This window comes from Primulina eburnea, chromosome 3 (assembly GCF_022965805.1).
Source record: "Primulina eburnea isolate SZY01 chromosome 3, ASM2296580v1, whole genome shotgun sequence".
Classification (NCBI taxonomy): Eukaryota; Viridiplantae; Streptophyta; class Magnoliopsida; order Lamiales; family Gesneriaceae; genus Primulina; species Primulina eburnea.
The window spans coordinates 37,461,225-37,488,553 of NC_133103.1; the positions used below are offsets into that span (position 1 = coordinate 37,461,225).

At 35.1% G+C, this 27,329-nt stretch overlaps 2 protein-coding genes across 4 annotated transcripts; both read left to right on the forward strand.

The window, feature by feature from the left end:
* Positions 1 to 5,383: 5,383 nt before the first annotated feature.
* LOC140827566 (uncharacterized) lies at positions 5,384 to 18,737 on the forward strand. 3 transcript variants are annotated; one of them, XM_073190264.1, is made up of 5 exons: positions 5,384 to 5,519; positions 6,092 to 6,834; positions 6,930 to 7,013; positions 18,242 to 18,347; positions 18,618 to 18,737. In XM_073190264.1, the coding sequence occupies exons 2-4, from the start codon at positions 6,159 to 6,161 to the stop codon at positions 18,319 to 18,321; spliced, it is 840 nt and encodes a 279-aa protein (XP_073046365.1). In that variant the 5' UTR covers positions 5,384 to 5,519; positions 6,092 to 6,158; the 3' UTR covers positions 18,322 to 18,347; positions 18,618 to 18,737. The 3 variants fall into 3 exon arrangements, with proteins under 3 accessions (XP_073046365.1, XP_073046364.1, XP_073046363.1); XM_073190263.1 differs by lacking the exon at positions 18,618 to 18,737 and adding an exon at positions 18,427 to 18,580; XM_073190262.1 differs by lacking the exon at positions 18,618 to 18,737 and having other exon boundaries at positions 18,242 to 18,580.
* Positions 18,738 to 21,588: 2,851 nt separating this feature from the next.
* LOC140827567 (catalase isozyme 3) lies at positions 21,589 to 25,985 on the forward strand. The gene is made up of 8 exons (XM_073190265.1): positions 21,589 to 21,747; positions 22,021 to 22,117; positions 22,599 to 22,876; positions 23,465 to 24,241; positions 24,527 to 24,616; positions 25,329 to 25,396; positions 25,477 to 25,570; positions 25,712 to 25,985. Exons 1-8 carry the CDS (start codon positions 21,733 to 21,735, stop codon positions 25,769 to 25,771), a joined length of 1,479 nt encoding a protein of 492 aa, XP_073046366.1. The 5' UTR covers positions 21,589 to 21,732; the 3' UTR covers positions 25,772 to 25,985.
* The last annotated feature ends 1,344 nt before the right edge of the window (positions 25,986 to 27,329 follow it).

Below are 27,329 nucleotides of genomic sequence, written 5' to 3' on the forward strand. Positions count from 1 at the left end.
TCCACACCGATGGGTCATTCGGTGTTAGCTAAACGTCTAGTGATGGGTTGTCCTCTAGAGTTTGAGGGTAATATCTTAACTGCTAATTTGATGATTCTTGCGATGGAGGATTTTGATTGCATTCTGGGAATATATGTGCTGACTGTGTATAGAGCTACTGTGGACTGTTACCAGAAGTTCGTGCAGTTTCGTCCAGTGGAGGGCGACAGTTGGTTTTTCTATGGAGAGGGAGCGCGACCCCCGATGCCTGTGGTTTCTGCTCTGAAAGCCTGTCGTGCTTTAGAGTCGGGCGGGGAAGGCTACCTTATCTATGCTATTGATTCGTCCGCAGACAGTGTCGGGGTCAGTGACATTCCAGTGGTTTGCGATTTTCCGGATGTTTTTCCCGAGGAGATTCCTGGTTTTCCTCCAGTTCGGGAAGTGGATTTCAGCATTGATTTAGTGCCAGGCACGGCACCAATCTCCAGAGCTCCTTATCGTTTAGCTCCATCAGAGATGCAAGAATTGAAACAGCAGTTGCAGGATCTTCTTGACAAGGGGTATATTCGACCCAGTGTGTCCCCGTGGGGAGCACCAGTTCTTTTTGTCAAAAAGAAGGATGGTTCTATGCGGCTCTGCATAGATTATCGGCAGTTGAATCGTGCTACGATAAAGAATAAGTATCCGTTGCCACGGATTGATGATTTATTTGATCAACTGCAAGGTACCTCTGTGTATTCCAAGATCGATTTAAGGTCTGGTTATCATCAACTTCGAGTTCATCAGGGAGATATATCAAAGACTGCATTCAGGACCCGGTATGGGCATTATGAGTTTCTGGTTATGCCTTTTGGGGTGACGAATGCACCAGCAGTTTTTATGGATCTGATGAATCGGGTATTTCGAGACTTCTTGGATAAATTTGTTGTGGTGTTCATAGATGATATCTTAATCTATTCGCGTGATCAGCGAGAACACGTACAACACTTGAGAATTATTTTACAGATACTTCGCGAGAATCAGCTTTATGCGAAGTTGAGTAAATGCGAGTTTTGGATTGACAGGGTTGTATTCCTTGGTCATGTTATTTCTAGCGAGGGAGTTTCAGTTGACCCGAGCAAGGTGGAGGCGGTATTGAACTGGTCGCGTCCGACGACAGTAGCCGAGATCCGCAGTTTTCTGGGATTGGCTGGGTATTATCGCCGCTTCATTGTCAACTTCTCTCAGATTGCTAAGCCACTTACTCAGCTCACTCGGAAAGATGTTTCATTTGAGTGGACATCAGAGTGCGAAGAGAGTTTCTTGGAGCTTCGCAGACGGTTGACATCTGCGCCTGTTTTGGCCTTACCGGCTGGATCTGGTGGTTTTAGTGTTTACACCGACGCCTCTTTGCAGGGTCTAGGGTGTGTTTTGATGCAGAATGAGCATGTGATTGCTTATGCGTCGAGGCAGTTGAAGCCTCATGAGGAGAACTATCCTGTTCATGATCTGGAATTAGCAGCGATCGTTTTTGCTTTGAAAATCTGGCGCCATTATCTGTATGGTGAGCGATTTGATATTTTCACCGATCATAAGAGTTTGAAGTATCTGTTCACTCAGGCAGAGTTGAACATGCGTCAGCGTCGCTGGATGGATCTACTCAAGGATTATGATTGTGAGATCAAGTATCATCCAGGATCTGCGAATCTCACGGCTGATGCTCTTAGTCGCAAGGTGAGATTGTCTGCTCTTCAGACTTGTGCTGTATCTGGGATTATTCAGGATTTCTGTTCGATGGGATTCAATTATAAGCATCGGAAGGGATCAGAGAGTATCCGTGTGGCTACTATTTTGTCTGAACCAGTGTTGTACTCTCGGATTAGAGATGCTCAGATGTCTGATTCTAAGGTTCAGAAATTAGCTCGGTTGGCTGATGGAGATAATACTTCTGGTTTCCACTATCAGTCTCAGGGTCTTTTGTGCTTATCTGGTCGTGTTGTTGTACCGGAGGATGACACTTTGAGGGAGGAGATTTTGTCCCAGGCTCATCGTAGCAAGTTGAGTGTTCATCCGGGGAGCAACAAGATGTATAAAGATTTAAGGACTCGATTTTGGTGGAAAGGTATGAAACGCAATGTTTATCAGTATGTCTCCAAGTGCCTGGTCTGTCAGCAGGTAAAGGCTGAGTATCGACGACCTGGAGGTTTGTTGCAGAATCTTCCTATTCCGGAGTGGAAGTGGGAGCATATCACGATGGACTTCGTGACTCACTTGCCTATGTCTGTGGGGAATAGAGATGCTATCTGGGTGGTAGTAGATCGGCTTACCAAGTCTGCCCATTTTCTTCCGTATAACAGAGATTTCACTTTCGATCGGATGGCACGGTTGTACATTCAGGAGATTGTACGGTTTCATGGTGTGCCTGTGAGTATCGTTAGTGACAGAGATCCTCGATTTACGTCTAGATTTTGGGGTAGCTTTCAGCAAGCTTTGGGCACTACTTTGAGTTTGAGTACTGCGTATCACCCAGAGACTGACGGACAGTCAGAGAGGACTATTCGTACGCTTGAGGATATGTTGAGGTCTTGTGTGATGGATTTCGGGCCAGCTTGGCAGGATCATTTGCCACTGATAGAGTTTGCATACAACAACAGCTTTCATAGGAGTATTGGTATGTCTCCGTTTGAAGCGTTGTATGGTCGACGTTGTCGTACTCCTCTGTTCTGGGAGGAAGTCGGAGAACGACAGGTCGAGGGTCCAGAATTGATTCAGCAGGCCAAGGATAAAGTTCTTGTGATCAAGCAGCGGATTAAGACTGCTCAGGATCGACAAGCGAGTTATGCGAACACCAAGCGCAGGCCTCTTCATTTTGATGCAGGCGAGAAAGTGTTTCTCAAGGTATCACCTTTTCGGAGGATTCTGAGATTTGGACTCAAGGGTAAGCTATCTCCGAGATTCATTGGTCCTTTTGAGATCTTGGAATGTGTGGGAGATTTGGCCTACAGATTAGCCTTGCCACCGTATCTGTCTAGTGTTCACAATGTGTTTCATGTGTCCTTGTTGAGACGATACGTAGCGGATGAGTCCCATGTTTTGCATCCGACAGAAGTTCAGTTGAATCCGGATTTGTCTTTTGTAGAAAGACCGGTTTCGATCTTAGACCGGAAGGATAAGGTACTGCGGAATAAGACTATTCCTCTTGTCTTAGTGCAGTGGCAGCGCCGAGGTACTGAAGAAGCTACTTGGGAACTAGAGAGTCGCATGCGGTCAGAGCATCCTGAGTTGTTCTAGTTGTAGCATTTTCAGTTATGATTGTAATTTCAGTTGTGCTTTCAATTTGTAATTCATTCTTGAGATGAATGTATTGATTGTTCAGAATTGTTATTCTTCAGACTCGATTTCGCGGACGAAATCCTTTTTAGAGGGGGAGAATGTAGTATCCCGATGCCTAAATTGAGTAATTATTGGATTAATTATATTCTGCGAGTTCGGAAGGAACGAACCAGGATCGGACCGTCCGAAGAGGTTCGGATCGTCCGAAGTGGGTTCGGATGGACCGTTCGGTTCGGTGTCAGACCGAGTCTTGTCAACAGTAGACCGTGTCAGGGTTCGGATCGTCCGAAGAGGTTCGGATCGTCCGAAGACAGGTGGCTGGACACGTGGAAGACATGCAGAGTTCGGAACGTCCGAAGTGGATCGGATCGTCCGAAGTGCACAGGATCGGATCTTCCGAAGTGGATCGGATCGTCCGATCGTCGTCTATAAATAGAGGCGCGAGGCTTCACTTTTCAATTACCAATTCCGAGAGTTCCAGAGCGTTTTAGTCGTTTCTGATGGGTTTCTAGCTTTTCCCGAGGTTCGGGCACTAGCAGGGAGCTACTGGCTTTGTAGCGGAGCTGTGCTCTAGTTGGGAGCTAGCGGCATCAGTGGGCTGACTACGGACGCAGGTATGGTTCTGGGTTCCCTTGAGATTTGGGAGTATCTATTAGTCTAGTTAAGGCTTTTAGATGTGGTTTAGTGATATGGTATCACTTGGGTTGTAGGCTTGATTCTAGGGCTGATTGCTAGGATCTACTGGTTTGAGGTACGGAAGTACTATCCGAGATATCCTGGTTGAGTATGCTTTACTATGGTTGCATGTTTATGTGTTGCATTATTATCTGACATATGATGCATGGTTTATTATGCGGCATTTGCATAATCATGTTGGGCCTGTTTATCTTTTGAGATAGCCTGTTCAGAGGGTGCTCAGCCCTCGGTTGTTGTGGATGGTTGGACCCCGTTGGCCGACGGTGGTCAGGATACCGGTATATCCACAGGTTTATGGTATGGGAGCCACCTCCTGGTGCGACGGCGCAGAGTGCTACATACCTTGACGTCATTTGCCTGAGCAGTTTTTCGTTATACCCAGACCCTGGTATCCAGTACATTTTGCATACATGCATGTCATAGTCTTGTATACTCATGCTTTCGGTACTGAGCGTTTTATGCTCACGTCCTCGGTTTATCTCTGTTTTGGACACCCTATTCGATGGGGCAGGTCTCAGGTTGGACGGTCCAGGAGGGAGAGGACAGGGAGCTAGCAGGGGTTGACCTGTAGTTGCTGGTATTTTATTCTTGGGATTTAGTTTGATTTGGTTGTTTTAGTATTCGTACTTACTGATTCGATCGGGCTGTATATGTTGTTTTTCCGCTGTTTATCTGATTCAGTTTTATTAAGTTAATTGCATGCTTAAGTTCTGATTAGTAGGTGATTCTGGAACGGGTCACTACAGTTTTTCCCTCATTAGCGACGGTTTACTATTTCCATAAAATAAAAAAAATTAATTTTTTTATTTTTTATTTTAAAAAAAAAAATTAGAATCGGACTATGATAACAATAGTGACGGTAATATTATTAACCTTGAAGTATAGACGGTTTTGCAATCATCGTCGCTATTTTACCAAAAGCATAAAGCAAACTGTCTATAAATATACTCTCTTTCCATTTTCATACACACCACTTTACAACACTTAAATTTTTTTTCTCTCACACGATTTTAGTTTCGACTTAAGTTAACTTTTTCGCTTTAATTTTTTGTAAATTTTTAAGTGTGTGTTAAGATTATTAATATTGTTAGCATAGTCCGATTCTAAGTTTTTTTTTAAAATTATTAAAATTATTTTTTTTAATGAAAATATTAAACCGTCGTTAATATTTTGAAAATCCGTCGCTAATTAGCGACGGTTTAATAAAAACCGTCGCTAATGTCAAGTCAACGTTAACCCTAACGTCAGACTAACGGTAGGGATCAATTCGGGAATATTTTGAAAACATGAAGGATTAATTAAGCAGTCAAAAATCACAAGGGACTGAAATGGGAAAAGCGATTAACGAGAAGGACGAAAATAGGTATTATCCCGTGAAATACAATATCATTGTATTATTAAACAAAAAAAGTGTTAAATGTCTGTCTACCGGAGCGGTACATTTTGAAAACCTTTCCCCTCTCTCGCGCCGTCTCTCTTCCCCACTTTTTGGATCTGTAGACTGTAGTTACACTCCATTTCTCGCTGTTACGGTAAGTTACGCTGCGGTTCAATTTTCTTACGCTGCTTCCCGCTTTCGTTTTCAGTATTCTCGGGGATTATTCTTTTTGATGTTGTGTGTTCTCCGGGGTTTTATGGATGTTTTCGGTGAAATTACGAAGGAATGAATTAGGGTTTTTGTGGGTTTTATTTATTTGGATATTCTGCTTTTCCAGTAATTTATTTTCGAGTTGCTAAATAAGGTTTAAGCATCCGAATTGGTATGTTCAGTGCTTGCTTGTGTGGTTTTTCTGCTCAAATTTTTTAAACTCTGAGTGGATTTTCTTTGTAATTTGACTTTGTTTTGAATCTGAATATTTTGTTGATTGCTAAATTTGTTTGCCAAACTCCCCAAATTTATCATTTTGTTTGTCTGTAATTGCGAATGATGGTCAGCATATTTTAGTTGTTTTTCTTGCAAAATATTGGTGTCTTTGTTTAAAGCGGTAGGCGTATTCAAGAAGTTGGACAATCTTGATTTCTACTGTTATTTTCTCATGCTGTTTGATATGAGAGGTTTTATTTTTAAAGAAACAAAATCTGACTCCCTTTTATCTGTCACCAGTTTTCAAGGGTTCTTTGGGATGGTGCTTTTGCGTTGATTTTAGAGGGCTTAATTTTTGGCATCACAAATGATCAATACTGAACACAATGTCAATGGAATGGGTATTAATGGAACTTGTACTCCTGCTCATGATAAGCAACTTCCTAGCGCACAAAAAAAAACTGCTCTGAGAGACGTGCAGAATGAAAACGCAGGATCGATGCCAAAGCAGCAAGATAATTTGCTTAATGGTGTGGGAAAACCAAATCGTGATGCGGTTAAGTCTAGCGGGAATAAGCGGCTTACACCCGAGCGCCCCTCAAGTTCTCAGGGTCTTCCATCCTTGACCTACAACGGTATGAATGAGAATGTCATGAATGCTCGTAGGAGATTTGAATTGGAACTTGGAAGGGGAAGACTGCAGAAAAATGTGGAAATATATTCAGACAATTTGCAATTGAGGAACACTGTCCAAACATCACAGGAGGTACCTCAAAGGCCTGCTCAGACAAAGGATAATAGTCTTCAACACATGCCTTTGGCTACTTCAAATATTATGACCCCTATCACTGCCTTTTCAAGCAGTGTTCCATCAGTTCCAAATAAGCAGAATAATAGCACTCAGGCTATCAAGGTCTCCCCAGAGGTTCCACGTGCAGTTGACATTAAGAATGCTAGTGATCAACTAAGAACAGAACGCTTCATTCACCTGCAGAAGTTTCTAAAGCAATGTGATGAATCCAACCAAAGAGAGTACATGCAAAGTGAGTTCTCCTGTTCCATGAATTTGTTTGGTGCTACTCACTTCCTTGTGTTCTTTATTGACTATCACTGCTTGTTTTTATGGGATTTCTGTCAGTGCTTATGCATTTGTCTCCAGCTGAGCTTAGCAAGCATGCTGTCGAGTTGGAGAAGAGAGCAATCCAGTTAACCATGGAGGAAGGTATGTACTTTTTGTACATTTGTTTGCTTCATTCTTATTTGCAATTTCTATATCTTTGTTTGGCATCAAATCAAAGTATGTAAATGTTTGAAAGCTTTACATTGACTTATTTGCATGCATTGGAGACTCGGTTGGAGAATGATTACTTTTCCGCATGGAATATGTGCATTTTAATAATCCATATACCATAATATTTCATAAAAGTAGGAAAAAGGTACTCATGTTAAAGATGTGTCGGAATTACATTCCCCAGAAATCAGACATAAGCTTTTGATTGGTAGAAATGAAGGAACATGCACAAATACCATGTACTGGTGGCATCTGATTTCTGTGTAATTTTGGAGTTATAGAAAGTTCCTTTCTTTTTTTGAACTTTAAGTATATTTATTTTTCGTATGCATCATCATCAGCAAAATGTGGAACTATTGATCCATGTTGGAGAGCATTTATCCTTTGGCTATATTCATGTTGCATGGTGTACTGCATTCTGAAACTATACTACATGCATGTTGATTTGGTTGGTTGTGAAACTAAAACGATTTTCCCATATCACATGTTCAAAGAAGTAGGCATCTTCGACTTAAAATGAAACATCTATTACTTGAAATTCTACTGAAATATTTTTTTTTTTCAAAAATATGACCGAAAATACACACTTGTAAACATTTAAATAGGTTATTCATGCGTTTTAAAATTCATCCAATCACTGACTAAAAATAACAGCAGTTACACAAAATCTTAAAATGTGACATCATCGAGGAGTTGCTGTTTAAAAAAAAAAGAACACCATCGAACATCTAAAAATTCTGACAATCACAAGAGCATAAACAAAAATCATAAACATGTGAAACTACTCTTTAAAATCTCTGACTCCTAATCATATTATGCGGAAGAAATTCAAGGTCCTCGAGTTAACAAGTGCACCCCCAGCTTCGCCTACTCAGTCTTCAGCGTCTCCAGTTTCCACATCCTCATGATCACATGCATCAATCACACCTAATGTGTCTGAAAACTCAACACACCTTAACTGTAATAACAAGTACATATACATATCAAGCAACAATGAAAAGTACTGTAATTAAAATAAGTTTCATGATCTTCAAAAGTATAAACATAAGCGTAACCATATTCATTTCGAATCATGTCATATAATATCAACATATACGTGTTCATTTTTCCTTATTGAATTCAGATCATTAGTTGTGATTTTCGTATCAGCTTTAACTAGATGGATCCATCTTCGTATAACCGCGGTACCTGGCGGCGGAGACATCATCAACAGTTTTACCCATCCACTGAGCCTTGGCCTTATGTGTTCATGTTCGTGTTCGTGTTCATATTAGTCACAACCACCTCACCTCCTTCAAAAACGTATCATCGTATTCATCACTTGTAAAATTCATGCAAATACGTACATTTTCTTTTAACCAAGCATGCAACGTATTTCCGGCATTTACATAAGGATTCATATTCATAATTAACATATACACTCGAAACATGCATTTTCAGTTATCAGGGTACTATCAGGACTGCTAACTCGACCCGAGCCCAACCAAACTTATTAAAACACCTCAAAACATATTTATAACCATTTCTTAGACGTAAACTCACGCTCAAATTCTAACTTCTAAATTCACTTAAAACTTAGACCAAATCCCCGGTTTTAACCCAAACTTAAACCATAGTTCAACGACTCCTACCCAAACCCTGTATGACCCAAATAAACCATCAATAACCTTGGACACATTGAGTCATTGACATATCAACACCCAAAGCGAACTATGCTCATTAAAATCAATATCTCTTAAGCGCTGGCTACAAGCGCCCTAGCGCCACAACGCTACAAGAGTCGAAGCTCAAGCGCTGCGGCTCCGAAAGGGCAACGCCGCGGTGCAACACCTGCGGGTAGAAACCCAAATTTCCACCTCAAAGCCACACCATCTTACGATCACTTGGCCCAGAGCAGACTCGAACCAACCTATCCTAGACCACAACAAACCTTCCTGCACTGCCCTAACCATGACCCTCAACCCCATGCTCTTGAATACACATGCACCACCCACCCCAAAACCGAGCCACAAACAAGAAATTTCGATCGGCCACCTACAGGAACGGGATCTAGCTCGAATTTTTCCATCTAAATCCATGGTAAACCTGCTGTAGATTCCTCTAGCCATGGCAGCCCCTTACAAAACATGTCAACACATGAGAAATATGCAAGAAAGTCCAATGTTTTCGCATAAAACCAAGCAAGACCGATGCATGACACCATATCACTAATATATCATGCAAATACAATCCAAAATACATATTATAATGTGATCGATGAGAAAATAAGGGAATCGGGGGTGCGTTAATGAAGAAATGTACGCAACAAGACGACCAACGGAGCGAGGGACAAACACCGGAGGACGGGGCGACGATTCTACCGAATTTCCTTGCAAGAAATGAAGTAAAGTTGCTGCTAGGTTGAAGAGGAGGGGCGAACGAATGGTGAGGTGAGAGAGTAGGGTTTTGGAGTAGAAAAAATGATTTTCAAGTAATAGGAAAATGGGTCTAGATTTAGCATGGTGAAGTGCAATGGGCTTGGCTCAAAAACTAACCAAAACAAGCCCATTAAGCCCAATCACACGAACGTAAGATATTTCATTTTGGCGCGTTTTCAAAAATATTACTCGAACCTTCAAAAAGTCCTTCATTTTGCTAAAAATCGACTATGGGTTAAAAATATGGTTCAACGTGTAAAAATATCTGAAAAGTGCTCACTTGAAAATTCCTAATAATTACATCATATATTAAATAATTAAAAATAATTATTTTATAAAAACATTTGCCTCAAGTTCTCCCTGGTCTCCGTTATTCGTTCGAGCGTGAAATACTTCTAAAAGCCCAATTAAATGAAATCTAGTAATTTATGAAATAAAAGCACATATTCTTGTCATAAACATGCATTTAAAAATCATTAAATAAGCCTTTTAATAAAACCCTAGATTTGCATGCAGTCAGATTACATCGTTCGAATTTCTAGGCCTTACATAAAATGGCTGAGGTACTGGTGAGAAAACGTTCCTTATTGGAACATAATAACTACAACAAATGATAGCACCGAGTAACCTATATCACTGTATTGTTTTCTGTGAAGGGTGCCGTATTTAATAAATGAGCTTTCAGGTTTAGATACCATGACCGCATCTTAGAGGGGTGTTTGACTTAGCATCGATTTTTTTTTATTATGTTATTATAAAAAAATTACTATAACTTTAGTCATTTAATTACATTATTTTAAGGAGAGACGCTAAAATTGATTATTACAACATAGTTATATGACCATAATTGATTTGATAAAAGATACATAACAAAAAATATCACACCTCAATACATACAAAGCTAAAATTAATTTGTTCTTATTATCAATATATTTATATTTATATTAAAAAAAATAATTTTATATTGCTATATTATTCTTATTATTACAATATAATAAATATTATATAATAATTAATATTTATAATTATTATTAGCTATTACGCCTAAAATTATAATTATAATATAATATTAATATTATTATTTTATATTTATAATTATTATAAAATAGTAATAATTTAAATTTGAAATGGTTATAGTAATAATAATCATCATTGTTATTTTATTTTATAATATATCAGAAATAATTATATTATTATCACTATAAGATATTATTAAAATTATTTATTAGTTCATTTAAAAAAATTTATCTGTCAGTATATTTATTAGTATATTTGTATTTATTAAATTAAATAACATCAATATTATCTGAGGCTTGGAATCAATTTGAATATGATACGTGGCGTTATATCAAATTTTTCCTTAGTGACTTCCAGTCTTCCACACATATGGAGGTTATTGGTTTCCAGTCTATATACCATTTTCAACTCAAAGTGAGGTAAATAAAGGAAACATTTAAATTCCAGAATAATAATGAATATAAGGCTCTTATTTGGAACTTTTACAACACATAAAATGATTTATTAAAGATATACCGAAGAAATTAAACAACAGAAGATTTTATCGAGATCCCATAGAAACATAAATTCATAAAAATCACCCATAAAGCCTTAAACGTCATTTCTCGGCTAAGCAGACTAAAGGGCTACAACATGAATTTATAATTTCGTGGTTAAACTCGAACTTTGTGTTTATCATTTCCTGGTTCATCTTTTTACCTTATGTTTTAACCAAAAACCCTTATATTACATTAAATTCTAAAAAAATTAAATAAATCTTTTATTATCTCCATTTAATTCCAAGGTACAAATAAATATAGATCATGTCATAATAAGTTAATGATTTAACAGGAATAGTTTAGCTTGTCATTCAGGCTATTCTCTTGAAATATAAAAATGAAAACAGTAAATAAAAACTAAATAAAAGGAAAACTTAGAAAGTTGTGATCAGAAAACTTGAAGCTTTTATTTATTCAGAAGGGTTGTTTACAGAGAGAGAATAGAGGAGAGGAAACTCGGCCGTTCTTCTAAGAACACAAAGCTACCTATTTATATAAGGAAGAGCCGGACATCAAACCCCGGTTTCTGACTAAAATTATAAACAGTGCAATGCTTTATTAATGCAAATAGTAACATGGTTACAAAAATCAAAAAGTCTATAGTGATATTCTACCAACTTGTGATATCCCACCAACTTTATTAAAGATGAATATCCTAATCATCTTTAATATTATCCTTTATGGAATTTTTTAAATTTCCAAAAATGTCACTGAAATGAGAAAAATTAGGAATATCTTCCTCTGGGTCTTGTGCATCTTGCATTTGCATGTGATGGATGAATTGATTCTCACTTGATTCGGAAGCCATTGATTTGTCCGATTTGGAGTCAGAACATCCAATATTTTTATAAAGATCCTTCTTCTTTTCTTTAATGTATATTTCAATCATTTTTTCTTTTGAATAAATTTCAGAATATTTCGGAGTTAGAATCTTGTGAGTCTTTCTCTTTTTCTTGTTTATTATTAAAATCTTTCTGGTATAAAGAAATTTTCTCCTCCATCTGTTGAAGTGTTTCATAGTCATAAGGCTTTCCAGTATCTGGATCATATCTTAATAATTTGTCCCAAAATTTTGTGGAACTGACTCTCCATAGACATGGAATGGCTTCATCGGTGTAACCGAATTCTTGTTGTCATCTCCAAATCCATGGAATTCCAAATTCCATAAAAAATAGACATAAAGTCTTTCCGTCAATCCAATGCTCAGAAAAAGATTTTTTAATACTTGGAGAATCATTTAACAAAGTATTCATTGGTTTTATAAAAGCTTCTGGTAAATTTTTTGATGATGGACCAAATATTTTCCACTATATGAAAAACCAATTTGGAATCGGGTAATGAAAAACATTCACAGATTTTTAAAAAACATGTATGTTTTCTTTTCTCATTTTCATAAAATAAAGTTTTATTAAAACTCTCAACATAATCCCATTGAGAATAAAACTCTTTTTCAACTAATGGAGATATACCTCATTCTTCAATAGATATAATATTTTTGATAATAAAATTTGAGAAGTTATAACTTACTTTCTATTGAGTATTTACTATAAAAATGAGTTATTTCAACAGTTTTTGTTGGAATCCTCTTTGTTTGTAAGAACAATATACATATGATGTATTAGTCAAATTTCTCTCCATGATAGTCCATGGATAGGGATGGCAATTTCCCCCGCGGGTTTGGGGCCCCGCGGGGAAAACCCGAAACGAGGATGGGGATCCCCGATTTTTTCGGGTTTGGGTTCGGGTTCGGGGATTTTTTTAAATCCCCGATGTAGTTCGGGCGGGTATGGGATTACTATCCCCATCCCCGAAATCCCTGAACCCGCCCCGAAAATATATTATCAATAATAAAATAATAGTATTATTAGTATTAATAATATAATTTTTAAAATATTAATAATATTATTATTGTTGATATTGATATTAATATTAATATTAAAATTATATCAAATAATAATATATAATAATAAGTTTTGGTTTGAGAAAATATCCGAATCCGTCATCGTCTTGCCATATTATTATTTTTGAAATGGGGATGGGGACGGGGATGGTAAGTTGATCCCCGAAGTTTCGGGTTTGGGGATTCCCCGAACCCGAAAAAACGGGGATGGGGGCGGGGATGGGGGTGGGGATGGCATTCGGGGATGGGGATGGGAATGGCAAACCCGCCCCCGCCCCGGCCCATTGCCATCCCTATCCATGGAGTTTTTCCCCATTTTGAATATCTTTTTCTTCTATGAGAAAAATTAATTCGCGATATTTTGTAAATATATAATGAGCTGAATCACCTTCATCATCTTTAATGATGTATCATGTGATGCTTGAGACTGAGAATCTGTATTGTTTCTCTGTTTCTGTTTCAGAAATTCTTGAAATTCATTATATAATGAATCATTTTGCTCAGTATTACTGCTGATGAACTGGAAATATTTTGGGCTATAAGCCTCTGTTTCCCATGTTGAGGTATAATATTATTGGGTTTTTCCCTACCACCTCTTCCTCTATAAGAGGAATCTCCTCTTCCACGAGAATTCTTATCTGAAAATAAGATCATTAGGATAAATATTCTCGGGTTAAGAAATCTGGTAAGTGATTATCTTTATCTTTCTTATATATTATTTCAAAATCAAAAGGAACTAAATGAGCTTGCCGTCTTGCAAACATTTGCTTAGAAACATCAAGTTTAAAATATTTATTAAACATAAATTTTGCAGATTTACAATAATAAACTTTTGATTATATAAATCATTTTGAAATTTTAAAATACATCTTACAATAGTTAGAATTTCTTTTGCTATTGTAGAATAATTTTTCGGTGAATTATTTCATTTTCTAATAAAATCTAATAAGATATTCCTATTTTATTTGAGGATTTATTTGTTTTAAGATTCCTCCAAAACCTATATTTGAAGCATCGATTTCAACTATTTTATCCCATTGATGATTTGCTAACATAAGACAAGGAATTTTTTTTACATTTTTTTAATATTTTTAACAGAAACAGAGAAACTAGCATCATATGCTAACATCATTAAAGATGATGAAGGTGATTCAGCTCTTTATATAGAGACACATATCGCGAATTAATTCTTCTCATAGAAGATATTTGACCAATACATCATATGTATATGGTTCTTTCAAACAAAGAGTATTTTATGAAAATCTTCTACTATTAACAAAAAATGTTAAAATAACTCACTTTTATAGTAATACTCAGCAGAAAAGAAGTTATAACTTCTCAAAGTTTATTATCAAAAAGATTATATCTATTGAAGAATGAGGTATATCTCCATTAGTTGAAAAAGATTTTTATTCTCAAAGCCATCAAATGAGTTTTAAATTCAATATTTGGGATTATGTTGTGAGTTTTGATAAAACTCTATTTTATGAAAATGAGAAAAGAAAACATATATGGTTTTTAAAATTCTGTGAAAATGTTTTCCATTACCGATTCCAAATTGGTTTTTCATATGGTGGAAAATATTTGGTCCATCATCAAAAATTTTACCAAAATCTTTTATAAAGCCAATGAATACTTGGTTAAATGTTTCTCCAAGTATTAAAAAATCTTTTTCTGAACATTGGATTGACGGAAAGACTGTGACTGTCTATTTTTGTGGAATTTGGAATTCCATTGATTTGTAGATGACAATCAGAATTCGGTTACACTGATGAAGACATTGCATGCCTATGGAGAGTCAGTTCCACAAAATTTTGGGACAAATTATTAAGAGATGATCCAGATACTGGCAATCTTTATGGCAATGAAACTCTTCAACAGATGGAGGAGAAAAATTTTTTATATTAGAAAGATTTTAATAATAAACAAGAAAAAGAGAAAGATTCTATCAGCCCATTCAAGATTCTAATTTAGAAATATTCTGAGATTTATTCAAGAAGGATCTTTATAAAAATATTGGATGTTTTGACTCCAAATCGGACAAATCAATGGCTTTTGAATCAAGTGAGAATCAATTCATTTATCTTATGCAAGATGCATAAGACCCAGAGGAAGATGTTCCTAATTTTTCTCATATCAGTGACATTTTTGAAAATTTTAAAAATTCCATAAAGGATAATATTAAATATGATTAGGATATTTATCTTTAATAAAGTTGGTGGGATACCACAAGTTGATGGGATATCACAAGTTGGTGGAATATCATTGTAGACTTTTTGACTTTTGTAATCATGTTACTATTTTAGTCGGAATCCGGGGTTTGATGTCCGGCTCTTCCTTCTATAAATAGGTAGCTTAGTGTTCTTTGAAGAACGGTCGAGTTTCCTCCCCTCTATTCTCTCTCTTTAAACAACCCTTCTGAATAAATAAAAGCTTCAAGTTTTTTGATCACAACTTTGGAAGTTCTCTTTTTGTTTTTATTTACTGTTTTCATTTTTTATATTTCAAGAGAATGTACTGAATGACATGCTAAACTATTCGTGTTAAATTATTACTTTACTATGACATGATTAATATTTACTTGTACCTTGGAATTAAATTGAGATAATAATAGATTTATTTAGAATTTAATGTAATATAAGAGTTTTTGGTTAGAACATAAGGTAAAAAGATGAAACAGGAAATGGTAAACACAAGGTTCGAGTTTAACCACGAAATTATAAGTTCATGTGGTAGCCCTTTAGCCTGCTTAGCCGAGAAATGACGTTTAAGGCTTTACGGGTGATTTTTATGAATTTATGTTTCTATGGGATCTCGATAAAATCCTCTGTTGTTTAATTTCTTTGGTATATCTTTAATAAATCCTTTTATGTTTTGTAAAAAATTCCAAATAAGAGCCTTATATTCATTATTATTCTGGAATTTAAATGTTTCCTTTTCTTAGCTCAGTTTGAGTTGAAAATGGTATATAGGCTGGAAACCAATAACCTCCATGTGTTCGGAAGCCACTAAGAAAAAATTTGGTATAACAACGCCACGTATCATATTCAAATTGATTCCAAAACTCAGATGTACAAGAATGTTATTATTACTGCTAGTTGAAGCAGTATTTTTCATTTGATAAATAATTGTAGATTTCAATATTGGATCCTTAATCATTTTAAGAAATTCTAAAATATAATTATTTGCTAAAACATTTATATTTAAATCTTGAAATTGAGAAATGAGTTTATAAAAATCATCATTATTATTATCTGTGTGATTTATACAAGATTTTCCTTGTATACAATTATTACATTCTTCTAGTTCTGAAATATCTGATTCATTAAACATACTTCACATTATATTTAATAAACTCAACTTTTGACTTTAATAAATTAAATTCTCAAATTTTATAAATTCAACCCCTTGAATTTATTCTCTCCAAATTTTATAAATTCATAAATTCAATTTCTTGAATTTACTATCTCATAGTTCAACTCCTTGAATTTACTATAACATGATATAAATTTAACTTCTTGAATTTATTCTCTCAACGGGAACAAATGATTCAGTGCTTGTCAGGTGTATGACCCTCAATGGTTCAGGGATACAGCTAACCGTGGATTCACAACTCATTGTGATTCAGGACATAATCTTTTATTCGGGCTTATCCTAATTTGCCTCATTCTATGTATCAATAATTGATCATTAGAATGTCAGAAATCATATTTTTGATTAAACCTATCGAATCATGGTAAGAGCGTATAGTATAATCGCCCCATGATACTCTAGGTATCACTGATAGTGTCTACAAGAACCAGTCGATTATGATTAATGTACGGTACGGTCCCTTCATCTCATATATCTCGATCGAATCTGCAACTATTGGTTCATCGAGGTTGCATAAGGATTCGATAACTATGTGACACATATAAATAGTGGCATCGCATGTACCATTAGAGAACTCATTTTTCAACGTACATCTCATACTCTGGCCAGAGATTCCATATAATTGCATAGGATATCAACACCCGTAGGTGAGCGGTGAATTCACGACTACAATGCACTGGCTCCTATATGTGTCGCAACTGTACCCAATCTCGCCACCTGAGGACTCTCCTGGAGTCGGTAAACGAGTCAAAGCACAACCCTAACACATAGAGCCTCAGTGTTGTCCCGGGAACGTAAGGACTAATGGTGTACAATCATAACTACGAACTTATCCTCTCGATAAATGATAACCACTTGGAAAGTCCGAGAGAAGGTTGTTCTGTATAATCATCATATGACTACCCATCTGCATGTCTGGACAATTCTATGTCCTTACCAAGAAACGCGGTACACAACATCACAGATGCTAGCCTCGATCTCAAGCGACTTTTATCCATGTTTTAGGCGGCTGAACCAACTAGGAACGAATTTGGATCATACAGTGTTTATAAATGAGTTTCAACATCGAATTACGATTCATTTGTATTCAAGTATTATCAAGATCTTTATCTATGTTGGTCACATTGGTATACAGATAAAAAAATAACAAACCATGAAATAATGAATTATATTAAAATAAAGATCGTTTGTTACAACTTAGTCAATAAAATCCTTAGCCAACAGTTGGCTTCCAGTCATCTACCATAACAATACTGAATAAATAAGATTCTTTTATTTCATTATATGCAAAAACTGCATACCCATTTTGTACAGTTACCTGTCTTTTCTCCCACCTGTTCTTTTTTTTTCATGTATCTGATCATGGAGCTTGAGTTGTCAAGCACCAAGTAATAATACCTAATGAAGCCCTGTAATGTTGTACAGTTGTATCATTTCTCTCTCATCAGCTCATGACATTGATGACATAAGCCAACAGATTAAGAGCGGCGAGCTACTCGAATATCATCTCTAAACTTCCCATTCTCTGTTTCATCAGCTGAGTAGTCACAATGGCGAATGTAACCTTTTGTCAGGACATTTAGAATGAAATGGCATGTGTAAAAACATGGATTGTCATAAGTTGGAACTTGGCTTGTTGCTTCTTTTCTGGATAAATTTTCAGCGTGACATACCAATGCATTTACTCTTTGAGGGTTTCTCTCTTGATATAGAAATTATAGACATATAGTATAATTGAAACGCTTTTTATTCAAGTATAATTGAGACGTTGATAGCTAGAAATGTGGATATCTATGCTCACTTACCAAGTTGAGGCAGTAAATCTTGGGAATAGCTTGGAAGCTGCTTCATGTAATTTCTTTTTCCAAATTCAAATGCGAAATTCTTCTATTTTCTTGTTTTGTTTGGTGACAGGAAACGAAATGCAACGGATGAAGGCGCTGAATATTTTGGGGAAGCCTTCTCCGACCAACAATTTGTCATCATCAACGTAGCTGTTGATATCAGATGAAATTAACAGGTATTTTGAAGTGAATGTATCCTTTGCAGTCAGATTGGAACGTTGCCGATTCTCTTTGAAAATTTTGTTTATATTGTAGGAATCTGTTGTCTTTCGAACCTATTTACTTGTTTTTCTGCTTGGATGACTGCAAAAGTCTACCCTTTGTGACTTTTTAGTTGTATGGTTGCTCTGAAAGCATTGTAAAATACTCCAAGAATTTGTCAATTTGATAGGGCAGATATATTACTGGAGCTGATTCTCTTTGGTTCTTGAAATGTGCATGCCCAGGGGAACATGGATTGTTTCTTTACAGAATATAAGCATAGAATCACCGGAGAAAGCAATATATTTCGAGATCACGATTAAACTTTCGAAATTATTTTTCGGCAAAATGTCAATTTTAGTCAAATAGATAATGCAAATATGAATCTCTTAGGCTCAATTTATGTAACAAAAGTTTCGTGTGGATAATTTATAAGTAATAAAGATAAATAAAACTTAGGGTTAAAAATTTGTGGTTGAATCTTATAAAATCTGATTGAAAGAAAAGATATCATTCAAATACAATTTTATAATTAATAATAATAATAATACTTTAGTAACATATCTGTTACTTACTATTAAGAATCTATATAATAAAGACAAAAATAGTGTCTTGATCTGTTTTTTTATCATATCTTTATGTTATATTAATATTATATTTTTGTTTTAAATTTTATTTCAACAAACAGTTTTGTTTAATTACAACAATTTAAATAATATTTTAGTCTTTCGATAATTTGTCAAATTTCACTTTTATCCCTCGAAGAAATGGTATATTTGTGCAAAGTAGCTAGTTTATCATTATGGCCAATGGGTTCGTGTAGAATTACTGGTCTCTCTCGCCCCGTGCACGATTGTGCAGGTGGCCTAGAGCGGTGAAGTGTAATAAAAAATTAAAATTATTTAATTAATAAAAAATTAAACAAAAAGAAAGGAGTGGTGGGATGATCTATAAATTTTTTAATAAAAAAATTTATTTTATTTCATGTATTTTTTTATGTAAGCATTTATATTTTAATTATAGGTAACTTTAATTTTTTTATTATGTATAGTTTTTATTTTTCTTAATTAACAATTTTAATTGAATAAAAAGTAATATTTCAGAATAAAGAATTGATATTAAATAAGATGAAATTATCAAATTCTGTAACCATTGAACAAGCGGGATTTTATTATTCGGAAGCTGCTTATTGTTTTTCACGGTGTATTACATTTTCACAAGGTTTCTTGAAACGGACAAGTGCTTAATATTTTTTTCCCTCTTTAGCACGCATCTCTTTTAATATACCTTGGTTGATAATGCTTCCATCTATTTCCACTTAATTGTGTCAAAATTTGACACGATCCGATAATCTGCTTCCACCTGAAAAGCAAAAAAACATGTCTAGGTTAGAGGTTTTCGGGGTTCGGGTCAGATTGTATTGATTCAAAAATTTTAATTTTTTTCATTATTATTATTATTTAATTTTTGTTTTTAAAAAAATATATAAAACGTCAAAATCGAGTTGTGGGATGAGTCGGGTTCGAATTGATTCGGGTTCGGATTAATTTTTTTTTAAAAATAATATCATACATGAACTCGACTCAAACCCACAAGAATTGATACTCCTATTTTCGCAGATATAAATTGTTTTTTTTTTTTTTTTTTTTTGAAATAAAAATAGAAAAGATGGGTCCCATCAGAGTCCGTCATCGGAATATTTTCGCGTTCACACAGCCTCGAAATTATCTTCTATCTGCTATCACACATTCCGACGCTTGATCCACGTGGCCGTCTTCTACTGGAGCGGATCATGACCGCCACACATCACCGAATGCAGATAAACTCCAAAGCTTGGATAAGGAATCCCCATTCCTTATTACTTATTAATATAATAATAATAATAATATTTTATAGTAATATATTTTCCCTTTTAAAAAAATTATGATTATCTCCCGGCAAAGAATATAATGCGAATAATAAATTAATATCGACCATGCAAATAATAAATTAATGCCGACCTCAAAATTCTCCATCCTCATTTTTTTGGTAAGATAATTTCTATATTTGTAAGATAATTTGATTTGGTTTATATTTTGAATACAAAATAATATTTTTAATATAAAATATAATTTTTTTATCTTATTTAATGAGTGAGAGATTTATTTCACGAAGTTGATCTTCCGTAACAATTTTTATAAAGAAAAAATAACGATTATGTCTCTTGTGAGAACGTCTCACGAATCTTTATTTGTAAGACGACAACCCTATCATTTTCACAATAAAAAGTAGTATTCTTAGCATAAAAAGTAATACTTTTTCATAGATGACCCAAATAAGAGACTCGTCTCACAAAATACGACCTGTGAGACCTAGTCACACAATTTTTTTGTCAAAAATATCAATCTCAAATGGACATACATGTTTATTTTCACACAATATAAGCAGAAACAAATCATACAAATAAATTTCCAACTAACCTTATTTAATAAATATTTTAATAATATATAAAAGATTTTTGGAAATAGCTAATGAAAGATATATTGATAAAAAAGAAGAAGAAATACAACTAAATATAAATATTTAATTATGTATAGAGACAAGTGAAAATCGAAATGCAGATGTAATATTAATAAATTCATTTGATATTCCAAATAAATGCTTTAATCCGTTCCATATTATTCTACGTAATTAAATACAAATACTTACACTAATTAGGATTGATTTCCATGACGTTAATTTTCGTCCTAAAAAATCCCCTTCTCATAATTTTTTATATAAAAAATTATGACAAAAAATTACTTAGAATATCATCATGTTTTAATATGTAAAATATGTTATTTTAAAATTTAAATGTGAATGACCAAAAAAAGTATATTTTTTTTTTAAAATAATTTTGTTAAAATTAGGTATTATGTCGGACGAATTACAAGTCATCGATTATACTGAATAATCTATAGTTAAAAATAAAAATTTATGTGAGACAGTCTAACGGGTCGTATTTTGTGAGACGTATATCTTATTTGGGTCATCCATGTAAAAATATTATTTTTTATGCTAAAAATATTACTTTTTATTGTGAATATCAGTAGGGTTAACATGTCTCATAGATAAATATTCGTGAGACCGTCTCATAAGAAACATAATCATTATTAATTTCCCAAAAAAGTAATATATAAAAGATGATGAAAAAAAAAATTAATAATAAATATAATGAAAATGTTGAATTATATAATTCACAAAAAAATGAAAATGATAATATTTATGTTGGTTGTGGATACTATTACATAACTGATTCCGAGTGTTGCCTCTTTGCATTAAAAAACTATTCCTCTCCTCTTTAGACCACGTCCCCTGAAAACACACGCCGCATCTCTTCCCATGGATCCATACAAGGTACTGATTTTTGAAGATTTTTAATTGATTTGATTTGATTTGATATCGCTTTGACTTTCCTAATGTTGAATTTTGATCTTTCGCGTTTCTGGAGGTTGGTGGATTGATTGATGTGTTTCGGCTGATATTTTTGACTAATTATTATATGATTGTATCGAAAAACATTGTTTGGAATGGATTGGGCTGATTTTATGGGTATTGCGCGAGATATGGTGGTTTTGTTGGTGTGATTTTTTTGGTTGATTTTTAATCTTTGGTTTGTTGATTGTCCAGTACCGTCCGTCCAGTGCTTTCAATTCACCTTTCATGACCACGAATTCTGGAGCTCCGGTGTGGAATAATAACCACTCGTTGACTGTTGGAACTCGAGGTATTTATTTGTTTTAGCTTCTCGGTAGACTTTTGGGTTCGTCCTTGTTGTGTTAGTTTCGTTTGTTTTTGCTATTGAATCTTGATTTATCTTACGTTACATCTGGAAAATTTGTTTTGAGAACTCTATTTCCATTGCCATGCCTTGTTCTTTTCACCTAATTTTGTGACATGTTTTTCCAGAAATGAATGAATTATTCTGTGTGGACCTTGTGAACATACATACATATATATATATATATATATATATATATATATATATATATATATATATATATATGATATAATGCGCCAGCTCTGCTATCTGTTTTCTTTGCGTGGAACTATGGAGCTATTTGATTGTATAGATAAACTGTCTAGCTTGTTTGCTTGGTGCAATTTTAGATATATGGATTGTTGAGATAATCCGTCTTCCTATGTATTTAGTTGAGGTGAAACCTGAGATTTAAGGCGTCTTGATGCAAAATTGTCCAACATGACAGGCCCAATCCTTATTGAAGATTACCATTTGGTGGAGAAACTGGCTAATTTTGATCGTGAGAGGATCCCAGAACGTGTTGTACATGCTAGAGGTGCCAGTGCCAAGGGCTTTTTTGAGGTCACTCATGATATCACTAACCTTACGTGTGCTGATTTCCTCCGGGCTCCTGGAGTTCAGACTCCTCTTATCCTTCGATTCTCCACTGTCATCCATGAGCGAGGAAGCCCTGAAACCCTCAGGGATCCCAGAGGCTTTGCAGTGAAATTTTACACCAGAGAGGTAAAAACTCGAATTTTTTCATTTTCTCGAGGAGAGTTGGTCTTTAGAAGCCAACATATTATTTTTTCTATATTTTAACTGGATGGGTTTTAACCATCAATTTAAATGTATCCTGCGGCCATTGCTTTGCGATCCAACGGCTCGGATTTTTCCGAGTAAATTTTTTTTTTTTTTTTACATGAAAGTGGGCCCGGATCATTTATGTGGAGTGATCCGGGCCGTTCATTGTCCGTGTAGGTAGTGCCTGCACGGACAGGGTGAAACAATCCAGATACTTGGACCCTACGTTTTTTCCTTTTCCTAATTGCTTGGCCCCCCATGTGTTGAACTTATTGACTTTGAATTGTCTAGGATGTGGAAGAGAGAGATTGTTAATTGATTTTAAATTTTTTCCTTCTCATATGGTATTTTCAGGAATAGAATATAATTTGTTGAATTTTTTTAAATTTGAAATGGAATGCTGAATTTTATACACTGGAGTAATAGAACTGTGGAATTGTTAGACACAGAAGTAATTGGGGAAAATCTGTTGCTTAATGACTTGACACTTGCCGAATTGATTTTTGTCATTTTCTTTCATTGGTGCAGGGAAACTTTGATTTGGTGGGAAACAACTTCCCAGTCTTTTTTATTCGCGATGGAATGAAATTCCCAGACATGGTTCATGCATTGAAACCCAATCCAAAGTCCAACATTCAGGAGAACTGGAGAATCCTGGACTTCTTCTCCCACCATCCAGAGAGTTTGCATATGTTCACATTCCTCTTTGATGACGTGGGCATTCCACAAGATTACAGACACATGGAGGGCTCTGGTGTTAACACTTACACCCTAATCAATAAGGCCGGAAAAGTACATTATGTGAAGTTTCATTGGAAGCCTACTTGTGGAGTGAAGTGTCTACTGGAGGAAGATGCTATGAAGGTCGGAGGAGCTAACCACAGCCACGCCACCCAGGATCTCTATGATTCGATTGCAGCTGGCAACTATCCGGAGTGGAAACTTTTTATCCAGGTTATCGATCCTGATCATGAAGACAGATTCGACTTTGATCCACTTGATGTAACCAAGACTTGGCCTGAGGACATCCTGCCTTTGCAGCCTGTTGGGCGGATGGTGTTGAACAAGAACATTGATAATTACTTTGCAGAGAATGAACAGCTTGCATTTTGCCCTGCTATTATTGTCCCCGGAATTTACTATTCTGATGATAAGCTGCTTCAAACGAGGATATTTTCTTATGCCGATACTCAGAGGCACCGTCTTGGGCCAAACTATCTGCAGCTTCCTGCTAATGCCCCCAAATGTGCCCATCACAACAATCACCATGAAGGTTTCATGAACTTCATACATCGGGATGAGGAGGTATGATGATTTAGTTCTTGGTCGGTCAGCCTAAAAATCAGAATTTTTACTGTTGAATTCACTTTCTGCTTCATCAAAATCCTCTATCGTCATAAGAGGCTTCTTGTGACTCATTCCAACTCCTTTGCTCACATGCGCTCTGGGAAGAAGAACAGAGTTCCAATTTACCTTTTTCCAAATTCCAAACTTTGGTCAACTGGGTTTTAAGTAGCATAGTTCTCGCCTTTTTGTTCCTCAATCACTAAATTGTTCAGACGTTTGATCAGATATTCTGGCCTGTTTCAGGTAAACTATTTCCCATCAAGGTACGATCCTTGTCGTCATGCTGAAAGGTACCCCATTCCTCCAGTGGCGCTGTCAGGAAAGCGCGACAGGGTAATCTTCTCAGTTTGCTTGATTCTTTGTTTAACGTTTTGTGGCTGCTGTCCTCTAATTTCTATTGCGACTTAAAAAGTCCTTAATGGTTTGGTGTTACCAAAACCTAACTGAAATGGGACAAGTCACCTTCTGTTTGGTGTCTCAAATTAGTTTGGGGTTCACTGAGGATTTGATTCCTGGGCATCTGATGATGGTGGATCCTCCTCAGCTCCAATTCCTAGGTTTTTTTAATAGATATTTTGTCTCATTTTAGTAACCTGAGTGACCAAATGAATGCGGTCATCATAGGAGGGCCAAAATGAAATTTTTTTATAGATAAAATGTATGTGGAATGTATTTCATGTCCATTTGTCTGTCTTTGTTGTCTTTCTGAGGAAGATCAATGGATAATGAGAATTATCACGACGAGCCCAGGATCGGAGTTTAAGCTCCTTCACTTTTTTCCTTGATTTGTAAATATTAGTGAGCAGAAAAAATCTAAGCACACTTTACTTGAAAAATATACTGAGTTATGAAATCAACTTGTCCGGAGTGTGTTTATCCAAACAACATTTATCCACAAGGCGGGGGTATAATTTCTATTCCTGATCACAAACCTGGACCTGACATGCGTTTGTGGATTAAAAATCTGTGTCCCCAATTAAATTGATCAGCTGAATCGGTATATTGTGAAGACCGAGTGACCAAGTACATCTCACATTTAATGCAGATTTGCATTGAGAAGGAAAACAACTTTAAGCAACCTGGAGAAAGATACCGTTCCTGGGAACCAGACAGGTACTTCACTTCCTCTGTGTGTAAAATGTAGTCCGAGTACGTGAAATTTTAGCATTTGTTAATCACATCTTTCTTTCCAGGCAAGAAAGATTTATCCGCCGATGGATTGATGCACTATCTGATCCCCGTCTCACTCATGAGATCCGCAGTATTTGGGTTTCATACTGGTCGCAGGTATGATTCATGTGCATGATATCGTTATCATTTATGGATACAACTGAGTCTCGATTTAGTAATGTGGCTATTCGTTAGTCGGTTCGGCTCTGCCTTGAATCTTTTTGCACTTAACCTTGTTTGATTGATATACTACTACAGGCCGACAAGTCTCTCGGTCAGAAACTTGCTTCCCGTCTTAACGTGAGGCCAACGATGTAGAGTTGTGTGTGGAAGAGATGATTTCGATGCATAAAGTGGATGGTAGTCTGTCAAACTCTTTGTTATATGTTTTATGTAATGAAGCAAACCTTTGTTTTGTGTCATAAATCATCACAACATCCTAATGTTTCAATAAACAGGGATTTTATTTTACATGTGAGACGGGAAAACACATTGTTATGTTTTTTGTTAAATTGTTGGTTATTGTGCTCCACTCCTTTACCCTATGAATATATATGAGAAGATTATTTTCTTAATTAAATAGTTGTCCGAGGTTAAAAAACAAAACACCCGTGTCGCATTTTTGTTAAATTGTTGGTTTACTTGGTCAACTCCCTTACCTTATGCTACTTTGCAAGTGCTGTATTTGGGGCTGGAAAGGTGTAGCTGGTGTCGCGGGGTCAAATGGTTTCTTAATTTACCTCTTAAACAAAGAAGGTTTTATTATTATTTTTTGTTTTTTTAGAAAAGTAAAGCAAAGAAGGTCCTCAAATTATTTATAATTATGATTATAATTATTATCAAATACAAAAACGGATTTTATTCCTTTTAACCTGACGCAATACAATACGTTATTTTATTTTTAAAATTTCCATTTGAAAAGATACATTTGGTCCATTTCAAGTTTCAAAATCATGTGATACAAAAATGAAGAGTACTTATTTATTTATCTTTTAAGTAAGAAAATTGGACGGAATTTCGAAATTTTTATATAAAACAATAAAAAATTACAGAGATCGATGTTATACATGTTTATATTTGTGAGACTGGCACCGAGAATCTTCATTCAGAATATTTCCTCTACTTGAAGTTTCCAAGATATCATTTGTCCCTTCTAATGTCTAGATTTGGATTGGGCTCCAATGAGAAAATTATTTTCATTTTATATAAAAATTATTAATATATTTATTCCTTTAAAAATTATTAATATACTATGAATGTTTCATATATATATATATATATATATATATATATATATATAAAGAGACAGAATATCTAGTGTTTTAAGTTTTCAGAATAAAGAATAATGCACAAGTGTAGTAATTCAAGTAGATGTGAATTTTGTCAGAGAGATTCGGTCCGGAGTCCATTATTTACTTTAAGCTAATTTTGGCTGATTCTTTCCTATAGAGTTCTAAGCACTGCCTGATCGGAGTAGGGATTTGCATCTGTTACATTTTACAGTAATATTTTTCATTTTAAAAGTAGTATGTGTCCATTATTTACAGCTGATATGACATTAAAATCTCATGTCGAGACGATTCTCGTATTACAGAACTCAACTGTACTAAAATCCCAATTAAATAAGAAAGAAAAAAACATATATTTCGGTATGTCATCTTTTGTCTCGAAGACTTGTAGTTTTATTAAATTTTGAAGTTGTTGTTAATGGAACCAAATAAATGTCACTAGGATCCCAACACAAAATTATTATACGTACAAAAAACAAGTTAAATACAATAAGAAATACCATTAAACAATTTGTTTGACAATTAGTAGATGATCTAATCAAAACGAACTAGATTTTAATAAACTTAATTCTTAGTCCATCTCCAAC